The sequence below is a fragment of the Trichosurus vulpecula genome, chromosome 4 (assembly GCF_011100635.1).
Source record: "Trichosurus vulpecula isolate mTriVul1 chromosome 4, mTriVul1.pri, whole genome shotgun sequence".
Classification (NCBI taxonomy): Eukaryota; Metazoa; Chordata; class Mammalia; order Diprotodontia; family Phalangeridae; genus Trichosurus; species Trichosurus vulpecula.
Window position 1 is genome coordinate 172,532,388 of NC_050576.1, and position 17,478 is coordinate 172,549,865.

At 41.7% G+C, this 17,478-nt stretch overlaps 1 protein-coding gene across 2 annotated transcripts in view; it reads left to right on the plus strand.

Annotated features, from left to right (window-relative positions):
- Positions 1-528: 528 nt before the first annotated feature.
- TRIM25 (tripartite motif containing 25) overlaps positions 529-17,478 on the plus strand; it is a 29,142-nt gene continuing 12,192 nt past the window's right edge. For both annotated transcript variants that reach the window (XM_036754364.1, XM_036754365.1), the window contains exons 1-4: positions 529-1,236; positions 4,948-5,043; positions 5,967-6,200; positions 10,647-10,818. In XM_036754364.1, coding sequence (XP_036610259.1) covers positions 592-1,236; positions 4,948-5,043; positions 5,967-6,200; positions 10,647-10,818 — 1,147 coding nt within the window. In that variant the 5' untranslated portion in view covers positions 529-591. The remainder of the gene's footprint in view (positions 1,237-4,947; positions 5,044-5,966; positions 6,201-10,646; positions 10,819-17,478) is intronic.

Consider the following 17,478-nt stretch of genomic DNA (forward strand, 5'->3'; position numbering starts at 1 on the left):
GAGACGTTCCATCTCCGGATTTTGCAGTTTCTATTGGTGACAGTCTCCGTGCCTGGAATCCTGGAATGCTTTCTCTCCTCATTCACTCCTCTTGCCTTCCTTAAATTCAAGTCCTATCTTCCGCAAGAAGCCTTCACCACTCCCCCTAATACTAGTGCTTTCTCCTTGCCATTACATATATGTACATAGCTAGACAGATAGTGTACACACATATAGTTTGCATTAGAATGTACTCTCTTCAATGAAAGGGATTATGGAGTTTTTCTGGAATTTTTATTTTTGCCTTTCTGTGTATCCCTAGTGTTTAGGGATATCGTCTGACACATAGTAGGTTTAATAAATATTCCTTGGCTTCGATATAGAATGTTAAATGAAATACAACTCTTTCTGGCTTACTTGTGTCTAAAAGGCAGAGTATGGATATTTTCCTTTAACAGCCCCCAGGGCCATCCCCGCCCTGCCACTCCCCCCCCCCACGTGACTTCCCGTAACTCTTCGGTTCTCCTCCCCTTTAGCTAGTTTCATTTCTTTCTCCTCTGGAGCCATCCTGCAGAGTGAGTTCTCTTCCTGGAGGGAGTCAGGAGGTTCACGATGGCTGAGCCCCTGGCCGACAAGCTGACGCCCCTGGCCGACGAGCTGACCTGCTCCATCTGCCTGGATATCTTCCAGCAGCCCGTTACTACCCCGTGCGGCCACAACTTTTGCTCGCAGTGCCTGGACGAGACGTGGACTGTCCAGAGTCCCCACTTTTACTGCCCACAGTGCCGGGCACGCTTCCCGGAGAGGCCACAGCTGAAGAAGAACACGGTGCTGGACGAAGTGGTGAAGCTGGTGCAGGAAGCCCAGAAGCGCTGCGATTTGGGGCAGCCCCGCGGTGCATCCCAAGATGGCGAGCCCTTGGTCCTGCCACCGGGGAAGGGGAGCCAGGCAAAGGATGAAGCGGCTGGGATCGTGGCCTGCGACCACTGCTTGCAGGCTCCTGCCGCCAAGACATGCTTCACCTGCATGGCATCCTTCTGCCAGGAGCACCTGCAGCCGCACCTGGACAACCCTATATACCAGGGCCACGAGCTGCAGCCGCCCGTCGGGGACCTGGCCCGTCGTAAGTGCCCCGAACACGGCCGCCTGCGGGAATTCTTCTGCTCTCAGCACGGCGTCTGCATCTGCAGCATCTGCCTGGTGGGGCACAAGACCTGCTCCCTGGTGGCCCTGGACGAGGCCAGGACCGAGCTGGAGGTGGGCAGAGGGGGAGCGGGGAGAGGCACAGCGGGGCACGCCCTGGGCTGAGCTGCGGCTCTGTGCCAGCCTGGTCCCGGGCCCCAGCCTCAGGCGCCTGCGGGAAGCAGGTAGCCACGCCGGGCTTAGCTTCAATTTCCCGGTGCCAGGATCAGTTTCTCTTCCCCGGGGGTTCGAGCACTCTGGGGGAGGAACCTGTAGTTGAGCTGAGAAACAGGTAGGGGGCTTGTGGATGTGGGCGAGAGAGGCTCAAGAATCTCGGTGCATCTATCCTGTTGTAGACCCGGACTGGGCAAAGGCATTTCGGTACCTTTTCTGTGTGAACGTGTTCGCTTCTTGGTCTGTAAAATAAGGCGAAGTAATCTCGTCCGGTGCCCAGACTTGTTAGGAGAAAAGGCGACAGGCAGAGTGAGAGGGTAGTTCTTTTGGGGTTCAAGCCCTGCCTCCTATGTAGTAGCTGTGTGACCCTGGGCAAGTCACTTAACCCCGCTCAGTGCCCCAGGGAACTTGCAAATTGCAGGGTTAATGCTATTTTACTTTGATCGAGGAAGATTCCTTCCCTGGAATTTTCTCATAGAGGTTCTAGGTGGATCCCGAGGTCCCTCCTTATCTATGAGCCAGCATTGCTAAACCCGGAAATCGAAGGTCCCAATATTATTTTAAAATGTATGATGAGGGAGTGAGGAGAGGGTCTCCTTTCGATTTCCCTGAGGCCCTGATTGACGTGACTACCCTAAAATCTCGAAGCTGAGATGAGAGACTGTGTCTTCTTCGGTCTTTATAGGGTCATAGATCTTAGAGCGCTGGGTTTTCCGAAGGCATTTAATCCATCCTCGCTATTTTACAGATGAGGGACTGAGGTCAAGTGACTTGACCAGGGTGACACAAATTGTAAATGTTGGAGGTGGGATTTGAACCAAAGTCCTCTTACTTGGAAGCCAAGGCTCTTTCTCCTGTTGCTTTCAATCTTTTCATTTGTAAAATGAGGGGGTAAGCTTAGGTGATATCTAAGGCTCCTTCCAGCTTTAAATTCTGTGATTAGAAGTAGTCAACCAATGCTACTATAAATCCCTGTCTGTCTGTCTCTCTCAGTGTTTATCTCTCTCTGTCTCAGACTCTCTCCGTTTCTATCTCTCCGTCTTTTTGTCTATCTCTCTGTGTCTGTCTGTTTCTCTCTACCAGGCCCAAGATTCCTCAAAACTTCCCTCTGTTTTTTGTTTTTGTTTTTTTGACGTTATCTGTTGTATCTGCCAGTAAAATGTATGCTCCTTGACAACAAGAACTCTTCTTGTTTCTCTTTGTGCATGAACCTTCTAGAATATAGTAGTAAGGATCTAACAAATTATTGAATCCAACTATGATTAGGTCTTTGAAGCCCACAGTGTTTTTGTAAACAGTCTTGGAGCCTTATGAACTCTAGTCACCATCTTCTCTCCCTTTTTTCTTTTCAAAAATATTTTAATCTTTTGTTTTTTAACATTCATCTTTAAAATTTCGAGTTCTAAAAGCTCTTCCTGCTTCCAGCCCCTCTGAAACCCATTGAGAAGGCAAAGATACTCATTATACTTGTGAAGTCATGCAAAACATACCTTTTTCTTTTTAATGATGAAAATTAGTTCCTCCACACACATTCCTTTTTTCTTAATCTGAATCTTCTTGGGGTTTTGAGAAGGTTTTCGGTGGCTGCATTTTAAAAAAGTAATATTTTATTTTCCCCCACAGTTAAATGTAAAGACAGTTTTTAACATTCATTTAAAAAAAGTTTGGGTTCCTAATTTTCTCTATCCCTTCCTCACCTCCCTCTTCCCTGAGTTGGTAAGCAATTTGATATAGGTTATACATGTTCAATCCTGCAAAACATTACGATATTAGTCATGTTGTGAAAGAAGTCACAGAACCAAAGGGGAAAAAAACACAAAAAATACACAAAGTGCAAAATAGTATGCATATATCTGCATTTAGAATCAAGCAGTTCTTTCTGTGCAGGTGAATAACATTTTTCATCATGAGTCTTTTGGAATCATCTTGGATCATTGTGTTGCTCACAACTCACAGCTGTATTTGCTCACAGCCAACTCATTCACAGCTCATCTTTGTACGGCCTTGCTCTTATTGTGTACATTGTTCTCCTGGTTCTGCTCAATTTGCTTTGCATCAGGTCATAGAAGTCTTTCCAGGTTTTTCTAAATCAGCCTGCTCATCGTTACTTGTAACATAGTAATATTATAATCATTACCATACCTTGTTCAGCCACTTCTCAATTGATGGGCCACCCCTCAATTTCCAATCCTTTGCCACTACAAAAAGTGGTCGCATTTAAAATTTTTAAGTTCCAAATTCTCTCCCTTCCTTTCTTCCCCCCTCCTTGAGAAGGCAATTTAATATGGATTAAATATGTGTAGTTATGCTACCGGTCTTGTTGCAGAAGATAACACAAAGAAAGAGAAAAGTTAATCTGTAAAATAAAGGAGATTAGAGGTTCTCTAAAGTTGCTTTCAACTCTAATATTCTAATTGTGACTTGTCCAACATAACACAGCAAGTTAGTAGCAGACCACCTCTGTGTTCAACATTCTGTCTTCTCAAGTACCTGAACACATGGCCTCTGAGTTCCCTTCCAGCTCTATAGTTCTGTGATTTACTATTTTGGGCTTAAGCTTTATCCAAGAGAGTTGGGGTTTTTTTTTTTGTTAACCTAATAGAGCACCATCCTATAATTGGGGGCTTAAACAGGACACTTCTCAGTGACCTGTGCTTTCAAAGTAACTTTGTCTCCCTACTAGTTATCATGTCATCACTTGATTGTGCAAATTTGGCTTTAAGGTCAGGCTCTGGATTCAAGGGGGTTGACGTTGCCAGTCAAACAGAGAAAATGAAGTTCTTTCCTGGGTGCCCAAGAGATTATATGCAACCTTATTGTCAAAATGCTAACCTCTTCCCCCATCCCTGTTTCTGTGTCCATATACTGTTTGAGCTTGGAATCAGGTTTTCCATGACCTTGGACAAGTCACAGTAAGAATGTGAGAGCTGCAAGTAACTTTAGATGTCCTGGAGCTGGAGGATTCTTAACCTTTTTTGTACATACCCCGTGTATAAATCTATATACCCTTTGTCAGAATAATGTCTTTTGATGCATAAAATAAAATATAGTGCACAGGGTCATTAAAGAAACCAATTATAGAGAAATATAGTTACCAGGCTATTAAAAGAATAAATTCACAGACCCTAAGTTAAAAATACCTAGTAGTCTGAATCTCCCCATTTGCAGGGCAGACTATGGAGACCCAGAAAATTGAAATGACTTGTCCAAGGTATTGCAGCAAGTTGGGAACTCTGAGTATGTTTCTTCATCTGTAAAATGGGAGAGGCAATCCACACCCATATCACAAGATTGTTTGGGAGATGGAAATGAGTCACTTAAAATGAGAGAGTGCCTTGAAGATGAATTTTTTTTAATTAAATTTTTTGCTGACTTATTTTTTTTAATTAATTTTTTATTCTGAACTTAACAAAAAACCAACTAAAATCATTTTCATATACATAGAACAACAGAAAAAGAAGATTGGCATGGAAAATTAGTTTTTACAAATATATGCTGTTTGGGATCCAGCAGGGGGACCTGGCAGCCTCTGGGAGCATCATGCATGTTGGGCTGAGGAACAGTGCTGATCAATCACTCCAATTTTTCTCACCCCTGTTATTTTAATTGCAGGACAAGATAAAGCGGAAGCTGATGACCATATGTGATCATGTCAGTAAGGCTTCAAGTGCCTTGGATGATGTAAGGTTGAAACAACATGCAGTCCAGGTAAATAGGCAAGGCCTTTACCATTCCTCTGGGCTTAGATAACTTATCTCCCTGACTCCCAGATGTCCCATTTTAGTGGAGATGTTGACAAATTAAGGGTGTGCCCAGAGGCTTTCATGCAGCGTTAGAGAAACCCATGCCTGAAATCTTTTGACTCTGATTTGAAGATTAGAATTTTCAAATGTTTGAAGGTCTACCATGGGGAAGATGAAATTGATTGATTCTCTTTACAAGGAGAAGGCTAGTAGTTGAACTGTTGGTTGGAAGAGGCATAATTTAACTCACTGTCCTTCCAGTCCAGTAATAAGAACTTTGCACCAATTAAAGTTATCTCTTAATGGATCTGGTTGCTTTTTGAAGCACTAAGTTCCCCATCCCTGGTTGTGTTCCATCCAACCCCCTTTTTGGAGATTGCTGTAGAGTAGGGAAGGTTGGATTAGAAGACATCTAAGATCCTTCCCAGCCCAGATTCTATGCTTCCGTAGGACTTACAAGTCATTCTAACGCTCCTTGAGAGCCGAGAATCAAGTTGAGCTTGGAAATCATAGTTACAAGTCAAATAGCGAATCATTCAAATCATTGATTTAAGAAGTAATCTTGCACTCAGTTCCTCCTCCTCTTGCTAAGTGGGGATGTTGACAAATTGAGGGGCATGCCCAGAGGTTCCCATCTAGGATTCGAGGGACCCATACCTGAAGCAGTGATTAGAATCTTCAAATATTAGGAAGTTTACCATGGGGAAGATGGATTCGATTGACTCCACTTGCAGAGGGCAGATGTTACCCTCAGCTTGTGCTAGGGTATCTAACACTGCTCTGGTGAAGTGACTGTGGTGGGCTAGGGAAAGAGCTCTGGAGAAGCATGGGACTGTTCCATCTTAGTTAAAGCCACTCCAAATCAAAATCTTTCTTTGGATCCCTTAGGAAACGGTAGCCAGAAAGATGGACTTGTTGAAACGTGAATATGAAGAAATAAAAGTCCTCATTGAATCAGAGGAGAAGAGTTCTCTGCGGAAGCTGAAAGAGGAAGAAAAGAGAGTTTTGGACAAATATGACCATATTCATCAGGTCCTGGTCAAGAAAAAGAGGGACATTGAGTCTTTGAAAGAAGAGATTGAACTTTTGCTCATGAAAAGTGATAAGATCGCCTTTTTGGAGGTGAGTCCTCATTGAGGCAGTGCACAAAGGTAGTACTGAATGTCTTCCTTGCCTCTTGCTGGGCCAGTTGTTCCCCTATGTCTGCCCTTTCAGGAATGTGGCTGTTGTTCTGGACCTGTGATTCCATCAGAGTAGGGAACTCCCAGTGTGTAAATTCTCAATGTTGATGGAAGTGATCTATAATTTAGCCTCAGAGAGTTACACTGAGAAGTGTGTGGCAGGGGAAGGCCCAGGACATTTTCTTTCATGTGTTGTCTTTTCCCATTGGGATGTAAGCTTCTTCAGAGCAGAGACTGTCTTTTTTTTTTTTTGTATTTGTATCCCCAAACATGATGCCTAGCATTAAATGCCTGGTTCCTTGTTGTACTTCAATGCCTCTCTAGCCATTATAGGGTGCGAAAAGCATATGAGAGCATGGAGCTTGCCCTTCTTTAAAAAAAAAAGTTTTAATGATGCCTCTTATATTTATGCCACCATCATTTCAATAGCCCCTCCATTTCTCCAGACTGAACCCTCCCTTGTGACAAAGAAAAACCAGTTAGTAAATGTAGCTATTATGAGCAGCTAGGAGGTACAATGGATAGAGCACTGGGCTTGGAATCAGGAATACTCATCTTCCTGAGTTCAAATGTGGCCTCAGATACTTACCAGCTGTGTGACCCTTAGCATGTCACTTAACCTGTTTGAAAGATGAAACTTTTTTTTATTTATTTAAATTGGGATATCTACTGTCTTGGTAGTGTGTTACAGTAGAAATATGACTGAATCTAGAGAAGAAGGAAGATATCCTGTGTTCAAGTCCAAGCCCAGCTCTCTGATTTTGGACAAGTCACATAACCTCTTTGGGCCTCAGTTTCCTTATCTGTAGAGTGATAGAGTTGGACTAGATGGTCTAAATCTATAAGTCTATGATTGTCTATGAGGGTAGCTAGTGGCACAGTGGACAGAGCTCAGGACCTCAAATCAGAAGACTCATCTTTCTGAGTTCATACACTTACTAGCTGCGTGACCCTAGGCAAGTCACTTAACCCTGTTTGCCTCAGTTTCCTCACCTGTAAAATGAGCTAGAGAAGGAAATGGCAAACCACTCCAGCATCTTTACCAAGAAAACTTCAAATGGGGTCACAAAGAATGAAACAGGACTAAAAAATGACACACAAACATACTAATACAGTGACTGCCCCCTTAATACCCATTCTGTCCTTGTGGTCTTCTGCTTCCCATGCTGCTGGGAGGTAGGTATATTGTGTCTCCTAATATGTATCTAATTATATCTCTCTATATATAAGTAATATGTATACATATATAAATAATATCTAATATGTAGGTATATTATCTCTTCTATCTGACCAGGTGGTTCCTGGTCCTGGACCTAGAATCTGTATCTTTGTGACCCTGGGCCATTCACTTAATCACCATCTATCTCAGTTTCCTCACCTGTAAAATAAGAGTAACAGTGGCACCTACCTCCCAGGCTTGTTTCGAGGATAAAATGAGATAATATTTTAAAGTCCTTTGCAAACCTTAAAGCAGGATCTAAATGCTAGCTGTTAAAATATATTATTATTATTTTTTAATTTCTTAGAGTTCTACTTCGTTTTAATTTTCTTTCCATTTGTATTGTTGTAGACATTGTGCGTTGCTCCTGATTTTCCTCATTTCATTCATCATCACGTCATATGAAGTTTCCTATATGTCTTGGCTTCTTACAGCACAATACTATTCCATTGCATTCATGTAGCCTTTCCCCAAACAAATGAGTATTTATTTTGTTTTCAGTTCTTTGCTGCTAGAGAAAGGGCAGCCATGAATGTTTTTGTATAGATCGTCTCTTTGTTTCTGACTTTGAATTCCTTGGGCTCTTTGCCCAAGGGTCTCTGGGTCAAAGGGTTTGGGACTGTTCTGACACCTTTCTGGCACAGTTTCAAATCACTTTCCAAACAACTGAACTGACTCACAGCTCTACCAACAATGCCATGTTAGTATGCTTGTGTTCCATGGTCCCTCCAATATTGAGTCCTTTTTTTTTAGTTATTTTTTCCAGTTTGCTTGTTGTGAGATGAAGCCTCAGAGTTGTTTTAACTTGAATTTTTTCTTACTATTTAGTGATTTCGAACCTAGTGTCAAGTGCTTACTTGAAGTTGCAGTTTTTTTTAAAAAACTTTGACCACTGGTCTATGGAGGAAAATGGCTCTTGTGTCGATTTGATTTAGAATATTACTGGATAATTATTTGATTTAGAATATTATTGGATAGTCAGAAATGAGGGCTATGAGGAGTTCAGAGACATATGGGAAAATCTGCATGAAGACGATGTGTCTGGAGGACTCTTCCTCCCTTTTCAGTATCTGCCTGGTTTGTCCTCATACTCATCTGCCGTCCTTCCTATAACAGAGTATGCTACTGGCTCAGTATCGGAATTTGCAAACAAGGGTCCTTCCCACCTCCACACACATGCCCCTCTGCCTTAGTTTAGATGCAGTTTCATTTGAATCCATGCAGTTATGGGGAGGGAGACCCACAGAATGATTTCTCCCAGGTCCTACACTTCCTTAGCATGGAACTTAGTTCTGTATTCCACACACCCTAGCAAACTCCATGCCTACTCGCAGCCAAACATGTCCTTTTGTTGTTTTTCTAGGAATTGGGGGAGGGGTTGAGGGTCTCCTGAAGTGGGGCAGTTTCACCGAGTTTCTCCTTGTGGCCAAAGTCAGGCATGTCCACAGAGGTTTGATTATGTGAGGGACAGTGTGGTACAGTGGAAAGAGGGCTGAGCTCAAAGCCAGGAAGATCTGGATTCAGGTTCTGCCTCTGACTCAAACTGGTTATGTGACTTTGGGCAAGTCAGTTAATCAATCTCTTAGGGCTCTAGGCAACTCTAAGCCTATAAGTTGCAAAGCAGGTGCCTGGGTAAAGGAATTTTGTTTACATAGGAGTTCCCTATACCCATTAAATCCCAGGCCCAGTCCTAGTCCTTATCAACCTGACTCAGGTTCAGGGTGTCACCTGTGATATAGCAAAGCCACCCGGACCTTAAAGGATGAACTCTGGGATATTGGGCAAGTTGCTTTTTTTACTCTGAGCTTCAACATCCTTGTTCAAATCCAATTCAAGAAACATTTGGTCAGGGTCATGGCTACCAAAATGGCAATCCTTGCTCTCACTGAGTTGGTAGTCTATCAGAGGGGGTAGGAAGATTATATGTACAAAAATGAATATAATTGGAGGTTATCTGAGGAAGGAGACTAGACTAACAATGGAGGGGATTAACTGAGCTGAGCCTTGAAGGAAGCCAAGGATACTGAGAGGCAGAGTGGAGGAGGAAGTAAGTGCATTTTAAAAAAAAATATTTTATTGCTGTTCTTTTATATCTATGTCACTTTCCATTGACAGCCTCCCTTGTAACAAATCAGAATATTGAGCAAAATACAGTGGCCACATCAGAAAATACTTCCCGTATTCCCCACTTCTGGTCTAGTAACTCTTGGAGGAAAGATGAGAAGCATACTTCACCCACAAGCCCTCAGAGGTCATTTTTGGTCACTGCATTGATCTGCCTTTTGGAGTCTTGCAAAGTGCCCTCCCCTCCCTGTACATTGCTCTCCTGGTTCTACTTAAGTCTCGTGGCTTCTCTTCAAGCATTGGTCATTTCATACAGCTCCTTAGTATTTCCATTCCATTCATACGTGACATTTTTTTTGCTCATTCCCCAACTTTTGAGCATCCACTTCATTTCTGCCATAATAAACAAAGGCTTCTCTAAACATTTTTGTGTAGCTGGAACCTTTGGAGGGAGCGCATCCCAAGCATGAGAGCCAGTCATTCATAAAAACATGGAGGGGGCAGGAGGTGAAATGTCAAGGTCAGGAACAGCTGTACTTGAACACAGAGAGTTATTAAGGAAGGAGAATAGTTTGAGATAAGGCTGAAAAGGTAGGTTGGAGCCAGATTATTTAGGACTTTCAAAGGCAGCCTCGGGAGTTTATAGGCAATGGGTAGACAACGCAGGGTTTTGAGCAGGGAAGTAATATGGTCAGCTCTGTGCTGTTGGAAGATGATTTTGACAGCTGTATGAAGGGTGGTTTGGAGAAAGGAATGACTGAAAGCTCAGCAACCTATTAGGAAGCCATTATAAAAGTCCTGCTAAGAAGTAATGAGGGACTGAAGTGATGTAGATATAAGGAGGAGAGAGGATACATGTGAGAGATTGTGGAGGGTTAGGTGTTGCAACCTTTTGCATATAGGGTAGGGATCAAGGAGAGGCATGCAGCAAACATGACTTCTAGGCTGCAAAACTGCAGTCCTCATTTTCAGAAGTGAAACTATGTCCAGAAATGTTCATGGGAGGGATTGGGCTTGGTGGTGCTTAATCAAAGTCTCCTTTTGTGATTCTCTGAAGTTTAACCTTGAAAACTTTTCCTTCCCTAACCACCTGGCTTGTTTTAGAAAGCCTCGAAACTACACGAATTTGTCATCAAGGCTGTGTATATACCAAAGAATGAATTAAACCAAGATATCATCCACAGTGTTTATCAAAATGCCACCTCCCTTAAAGGTGATTTAAAACATAAAATAAGCAAGCTTCAAGAGAAGAAAACAGAGGAAGCAACTAGCCCAGGTAATTACTTAAAAAATTTGATTTTAACAAACACCAAATCCAACTGAGATTTCTGTATTCATAGTAGAACAGAAAAATATTTATACATTTAACTGCAGACTTTTATTATATATAATAGCTTTTTTTTCTTCTGAAATATATAATAATGTGACAAGTTAATTTTAAAAGCTGTCCTGCCTATCTGTGCATCTTTCTAGCCTTCCTTCTGTTTTCTTCTGTGCATTGAAAAAAATATTTAAAAGACTCTTTTCCCCTCTTATTTCCCTTTTTTTTTGAGGGGGGGCACCCTGTCCCTAGCTCCTTCTATCGTCCTCTAATCCCCATTGGAGATAAAAAAAAAAGTCCTCGTGACATTTATACCTAGTCAAGCAAATCAAATTCTTACATTGACTGTCTGAAAATATATGCCTTACTTGTCATCCTAAGTCCTTATTTTTCTGTCAACAGGTAGGTGGCATGCTTCCTTATCAGCCTTCTGGAACTATGATTGATTCATTTTTGCATTGATCAGAGCCCTTAAGTCTTTCAAAGTTGTTTTTCTTTATACTAATGTTATTGTAAAAAATGTTCTCTTGGTTCTGTCCTCTTCACTTTGTATCAGTTTATATGAATCTTCCAAAGTTTCTCTGGAACTGTCCTTGTCATCATTCCTTAGTAGCCCCAGAAGTGATAGTCATTATATTTGGGACAAAAATTCTATTCTGGATGGTAGGGTGGAGGTATTTGGGGATTATGGGTGAGTGGTTTTGGAGAAAACTGAAACATCCACTCCATATTGGACAAGTTGGGGAAGGAAATGACAGTTGATAACCTAATGAGGAAATTATACCAAAGTATTATAGCAAGGAGCCAAGCCATACTGTAACTTTCTCCTGCTGTTAGGGCCTTCCTGTAAAAAGTCACTCACGAATCCTCACTCTCAGCTCAGCACTCTCTCTTGCAGCTCTGCTGACGCCAAGGTCCTTGATCTCCGCAACTCTGTCTTGTTCAGCACTCTCCATTCTGCATTCTATCCCCATGCTTGCTTTCCCTTTGTGTCTGCTGCCTCAATGCCTTCTTGATGTCTGCTTCTGAATCCTGCCCCTCTCCCCTGCTCCCAGTTCTGCTGCTCCTGGTTCCGGGCTCTCTTTTTATATGGTCCTAGCAGTCTTTGGTCTTAGCAACTCCGCTTAGGGCCCTGAGGGCTTCACATCTCTTTGATGGCTTCACCCCTCTTGCAGACTAGAAAACTAGCAAACTAGTTAGCTAACCAGCAAAAGAATGTAAGCCTGGGGCCTCACATCTAGTTAGTGAGAGGGTGTGGGCCTGTCTCTAATCAGGCCTCCCTTGGTTGGCCCCACCTGAGGCCTATTCAATCACTTATTGATTGGCTCTATGATGCTGTTTAAAGCCAACAGCCAGGTTCCACTCTACTTTTCTACCCTTATTACATATTGTTCGCTTTCTCACATACTGCATGAAGAATTGGCCTTCTTCCACTCTCACCTTTTTTACTTTGCATAGACTGTCTCCCATGTCTGGAATATATTCTTTCCTCATCTCTAATTCTTAGAATCCCTAACTTCCTTCAAAACTGAGTTGAAATGCTTTGTGTACTTTCTGAATTAGTCCCTTCTTAATTAACATTCCCCTCCTCCTCTCCTCAATTACCTTATATTTTAAAGAATCACAGACTTTTTGAGCTGGGGTACCTTTGGTGGCTATCTAGACCAACCCATATATAAAAAGAATTCTTTCACGCTGGGTGCCCCTGGGATACTTCCATGACATCTGTTTGTTATCTTCAAGACACACAACTTGGCACCATCCTGAAAAGTTAGGTCACCAGTTTTTGGATGTCCTTGTGCAATTAGGGGAGTTTTTCTCTTTTCCAATGAGAGAGCAAATCTGGCAGTTTTGACCCCCTAGCAAAGATTACAAGATGCAGATGGGTCCCATTGAACAATTAACATTCCTTAATGGTCAGAGAGGGGCCATCATGCGAATGCCAGCCCACCTTTTTCAGTATAGCCAGTTGTAATGTTCCTGCCCCAACCCTACAGCCTCTCACTTTTTCTCCATGCCTACCAAGACCTTTTCTTTGTTATGTATCAAACAGTTATACATGTCACTGTGAATAAACTGATTTTACTCAGAGTTAGGTCCCTCATTTTATCTATATTAATTTTATTTTGCCACACTCCACTATAAAATACCCAACAAGTTGTCAGTTAATCTTTACTTGAAGACCCCCCAAAGAGGGAACGACCCATGAGCTCTCAAGGCAGCCCACTCCACTTTTGGACAGCTCTAATTATTATAAAGTTTTTCTTGCCATCATACCTAAACTTACCTGTTTACAGTTTCCAACTGTTACTTCTGGTTCTTCCCTCTAAAGCTAAATAGAGCAATCCCAGCTAGGTGGTGCAGTGGCTACAGTGCCTCGCCTGGAGTCAGGAAGACTCATCTCCCTGAGTTCAAATCAGGCCTCAGACACTTCCTAGGTGTGTGACCCTGGGCAAGTCACTTACCTCTTTTTGTCTTAGTTCTCTCACCTGTAAAATAAGCTGAAGAAGGAAATGGCAAACCACTTAAGTATATTTGCCAAGAAAATCCCCCAAATGAGTCAGACATGACTGAACAAGAGAAAAACAACAAAAAAATCCCTTCTTCATGTGACAGCTGGAAGATGCTAGAAGACAGCTATCATTTCCTCCCTCAGTTGTCTCCATACTCAATATTACCAATATCTTGAACTAGTCCTCCTAAGAAATGGATTCAAGGCCCTTCATTATCCTGGTTTCCCTCCTCTGGACTCTCCTGCTTGTTCTCTTTAACCTGAGGCAACAAGAAGTGAACACAGTATTCCAGATGAAGTATGACTAGGGAATTGTACCTATCATGTTCTTATTCTTGGAAACTTCTAATGCAGCCCAGGATTACGTTAGCTTTTTTTGGCTCCCACATCAATCCCATTTCTGTCTCATATTAAACTTCTAGTCCACCAAAATCCCCAGATCTTTTTAAGAATAACTGCTGTCTGACCATGCCTCTCCCATCTTGAACTTGTGAAGTTGACTTGTTTTTTGACCCAAGTGTAGGGACCTTACATTTATCTCAATTGAATTTCATCTTATTGGATTCTGCCCAATATTCCTAGGCAGTCTGGGTGTTTTTTTGTAGTCCAGATGTTTTTGAATCCTGAGTCTGTCATTCAATAGGTTAATGATCCTGCCTAGTTCTGTATTAGCTTTGTGCAAAGTTTTGTGAGCACTCCATTTATGTTTGGTCATTTTCAGTCCTATATCTGTCTCTTGGTGACTCCATTTGGGGTTTTCTTGGTGAAGATAATGAAGTGTTTGCCATTTCTTTCTCCAGCTCATTTTATAGATGAGGAAACAGAGACAAACAAGGTTAAGTGACTTGCCCAGGGTTATATATGTAGTGTCTGAGCACTCCATCTAAACATTTAATTGAATCATTGATAAAAATTTTAAATACCACAGAGCCAAACACAGATTTATGGAGTGCTCTTGGAGACCTCCTGCCATAATGATATTGAACTATTAATAAATATTCTTTGAGTCAGCCATCCAATAAATTATGTGTCCTAATTGCCTTCTTGTCTGGTCCCTGTCTCTCCATCTTTTCCACAAGAATAGTATGAGCAAAGGTGTGCTGATAATTGTGTAATAAGCAGCAATGGAGAGGAGAAGGGCAGGGGAAGTTTAACCTACATCATTCCTACTTTCTCCATCACCTTAAGCCTCAATAACCAAAAATACAAAAAATGAACCTCGATTTGTAGTGTTTACCTGTTTTTGAGGTGTGAATGCTCACACTGAAAATTTAACAGTCGGCTCTTGTTAGCTGATTGGAGCTGACTCCAGCATGCCTCTGAGTATGAGGCACTTTATGAGGAACATTACCAGTATTCAGGTGAATTTATCTTCTTCTTGAGTAGATAATGAGACCATCTAAGAATTTCCCCAGGAATTGAGATGAGTTTGTAGACTCTGTTCCCTTTTTTCTTTTTGGAAAATTGGGATGGTACTTTATCATTCTCTGACCCTTCAGTATCTCTCCCACTTCCTATGATCTTTCAAATATTCCTGATAGTGGGAAAGCAAGCGTGTCTGCCAATTCTTTTAGTATCCAAGGATATAGTTGATTGGGGCCAGGTGATGTGTATTCATCAACATCAGCTAAGTGTTCTCCCATCTTCTTACACATCTTGGTTATCAGTTCCTTGTTACTCATTTTTGCTTCATCATTTCCACCTTAAAGGTCATTGCCCTTTACAGAGATAAGAGAAGTGATATATGTACCAGTCAGCTGTGCCTTCTCTTATTAATTACCATCTCCTGTACCCTCAATTAAAGGTTTTATTCCTTCTTAATTCATCCCAATTTAGTTTTTTTCTTTTTTTCAAATTCCACCCCCCCTCCTGCTGCCTTTTTTTAAGCATTTCTATCAGCCTCAGCTTGTTTTGAACTTTAGCACATATGATACTAGGTTGGTTTTTTTTTATGGTCTGTATCATACTTTTATATGTATCTTCTGTTACCTGATCTTGCTTTTTACTTCTATACTTCCCGCTCCCCCTCCAAATCTAAATTGTTCAGTGAGTTCCCTATGCATCCACATCAGTCTCTTTAGACCAATGCCATTTTCCTCGTCATTAGGGCTTTTTCCCTTTGCATCTTCAGAATTTCATCCTTGAGAATCTTCTTGGGCTAACTTTCCTTGTATCATTTTACTCCATGAAGTACTACTCATCTTTTTTGGACCCATTAAAATCTGCTTTCCCCAGATCTAGGTTGCATGGCAGACTATACCTGCACCTCCTCTCCTCCATTACAAGCTTTTAGGTATGTGCACTTCCCCCTTAGTGTTCCTCTTATTCTCACTCTACAGTTGGTTACTTCCAGTTGAAGAGAATCAGATGCAAAATAGAATTTCTTCTTGTTTCTTCTACTTTTTGAAAGATGAAATAAATTGTCATTTTGGCAAATCAAGAACTTATTAACTGCTCTTCTGGCAGAGACAGAGCTCCATCAGATTTGGGATAATGGAAGTTCCCCATTAAACACTGTAGCATGCCTCTACATGAGGCTTGTGATCTATTTCTATACTCCTTGTCCATTCTCTTTTCATTCAGGTGTTCTGTAGTGTACTTCAATGATAAAATCACCTGTTTCTCCTTCCATTGCCCTTTACCAAATACATTCTGTCATGATTCTACCCTCCTCCTGCATATCCTCATATGAGTATATCTTTTCAGTATTCAATGTTGTCACTTCTCCCCACCTTTTCCCTATTCCAGAGCCTCAGTCCGCTCATGGGTTTCATTCTCCCAAGTCTCAGTGATATTTGTGAAGTCAAATTTACCTCCTTTCATTAGGACTACTATTTTATTTTGCTTGTTGCCTAAACTCTGGCCATTAAACATTTAAGGGCACAGGTTTTACTACCAGATCTTTTCTTATATTCTGGCTCCCGTGAACTTCAGGGTATCTCATCCTTCATCGTAGCCTCATTCTATGTTATCTAGCTTGAGGGGGATGTAGTTAGTCAATCTGCTTCCTCTCCTATCGCTTTTAGTTTAAAGCTCATGGGATTAGATTGGCAAGACAGCCGGCCAATATCCAGGCAGCTAGATGACTCAGTGGGTATCTCAGCACTCCTTCTGGAGTCAGGAAGACCTGACTTCAAATCTGACCTCACATATTCACTAGCTGTGTGACTCTAGGCTAGTCACTTAACCTCCATTTGCCTAATGCACTGGAGAAGTAAATGTCTTAACACTCTAATATCTTTATCATACAGGGATGAAGAGTGGGACACAACTGAATGACTGAACAACTCCATTCCTGCCCAGAAATCTGTTGTCTATATATTTTAAGCCATGATCAAGAAGTCCAAATCTCATTTCCAGACACCATATTCTTAGCCAGCTGTTGATATTTCAAATTAATTTTTTTCTCTTGCATCCATTTCATTCAGGGGACAACAATGAGGAAAACAAACTTATGCCACTTCAGTTTCTTGTCCAGTTTCTTAATAATCACTGACAATACTTTTTTAGGTTCCTTTTTATGGCACCATTTGATGTTGTTGTTGTGTTGTTTCAGTCATGTCTGACTCTTCAGAGATCCCATTTGAGGTTTTCTTGGCAAAGATAGTGGAATGGTTTGGCCTTTCCTTCTCCAGCTCATTTTATAGATAAGGAAGCTGAAACAGGGTTAAGTGACTTACCCAATGTCATACAGCTAGTAAGTGTCTGAGGCCAGATTTGAACTCAGGTCTTGACTCCTGGTGTAGTGCTCTTTCCACTCTGCCGTGTCACTGCCCACGGTACCATTTGTGCCCACATTAATCTCCAGAAGTAAATATTGTCATCTGTTTTGATAAGTCTGTGTTTTGGGAGGACAACAACCCTCTCTTACCAGGTTGATAATTAACTGCCTCAGTACCCCCAAGCAGGGATTCACCTACTATTACTACAGTTGCTATTACTTGTCACTTCTTCCACGACCCTTACTGAATATCTCATCCCATAGCTTCTGTGGCTCTACTCTATCGTCTTGTACAGGACTTACTGCAAGGAGTCACTACCTTCTATTACTCTCTGATTCTTCCTCAATCTTTTACTTATTTACATTGTGTAGATTTTATTTC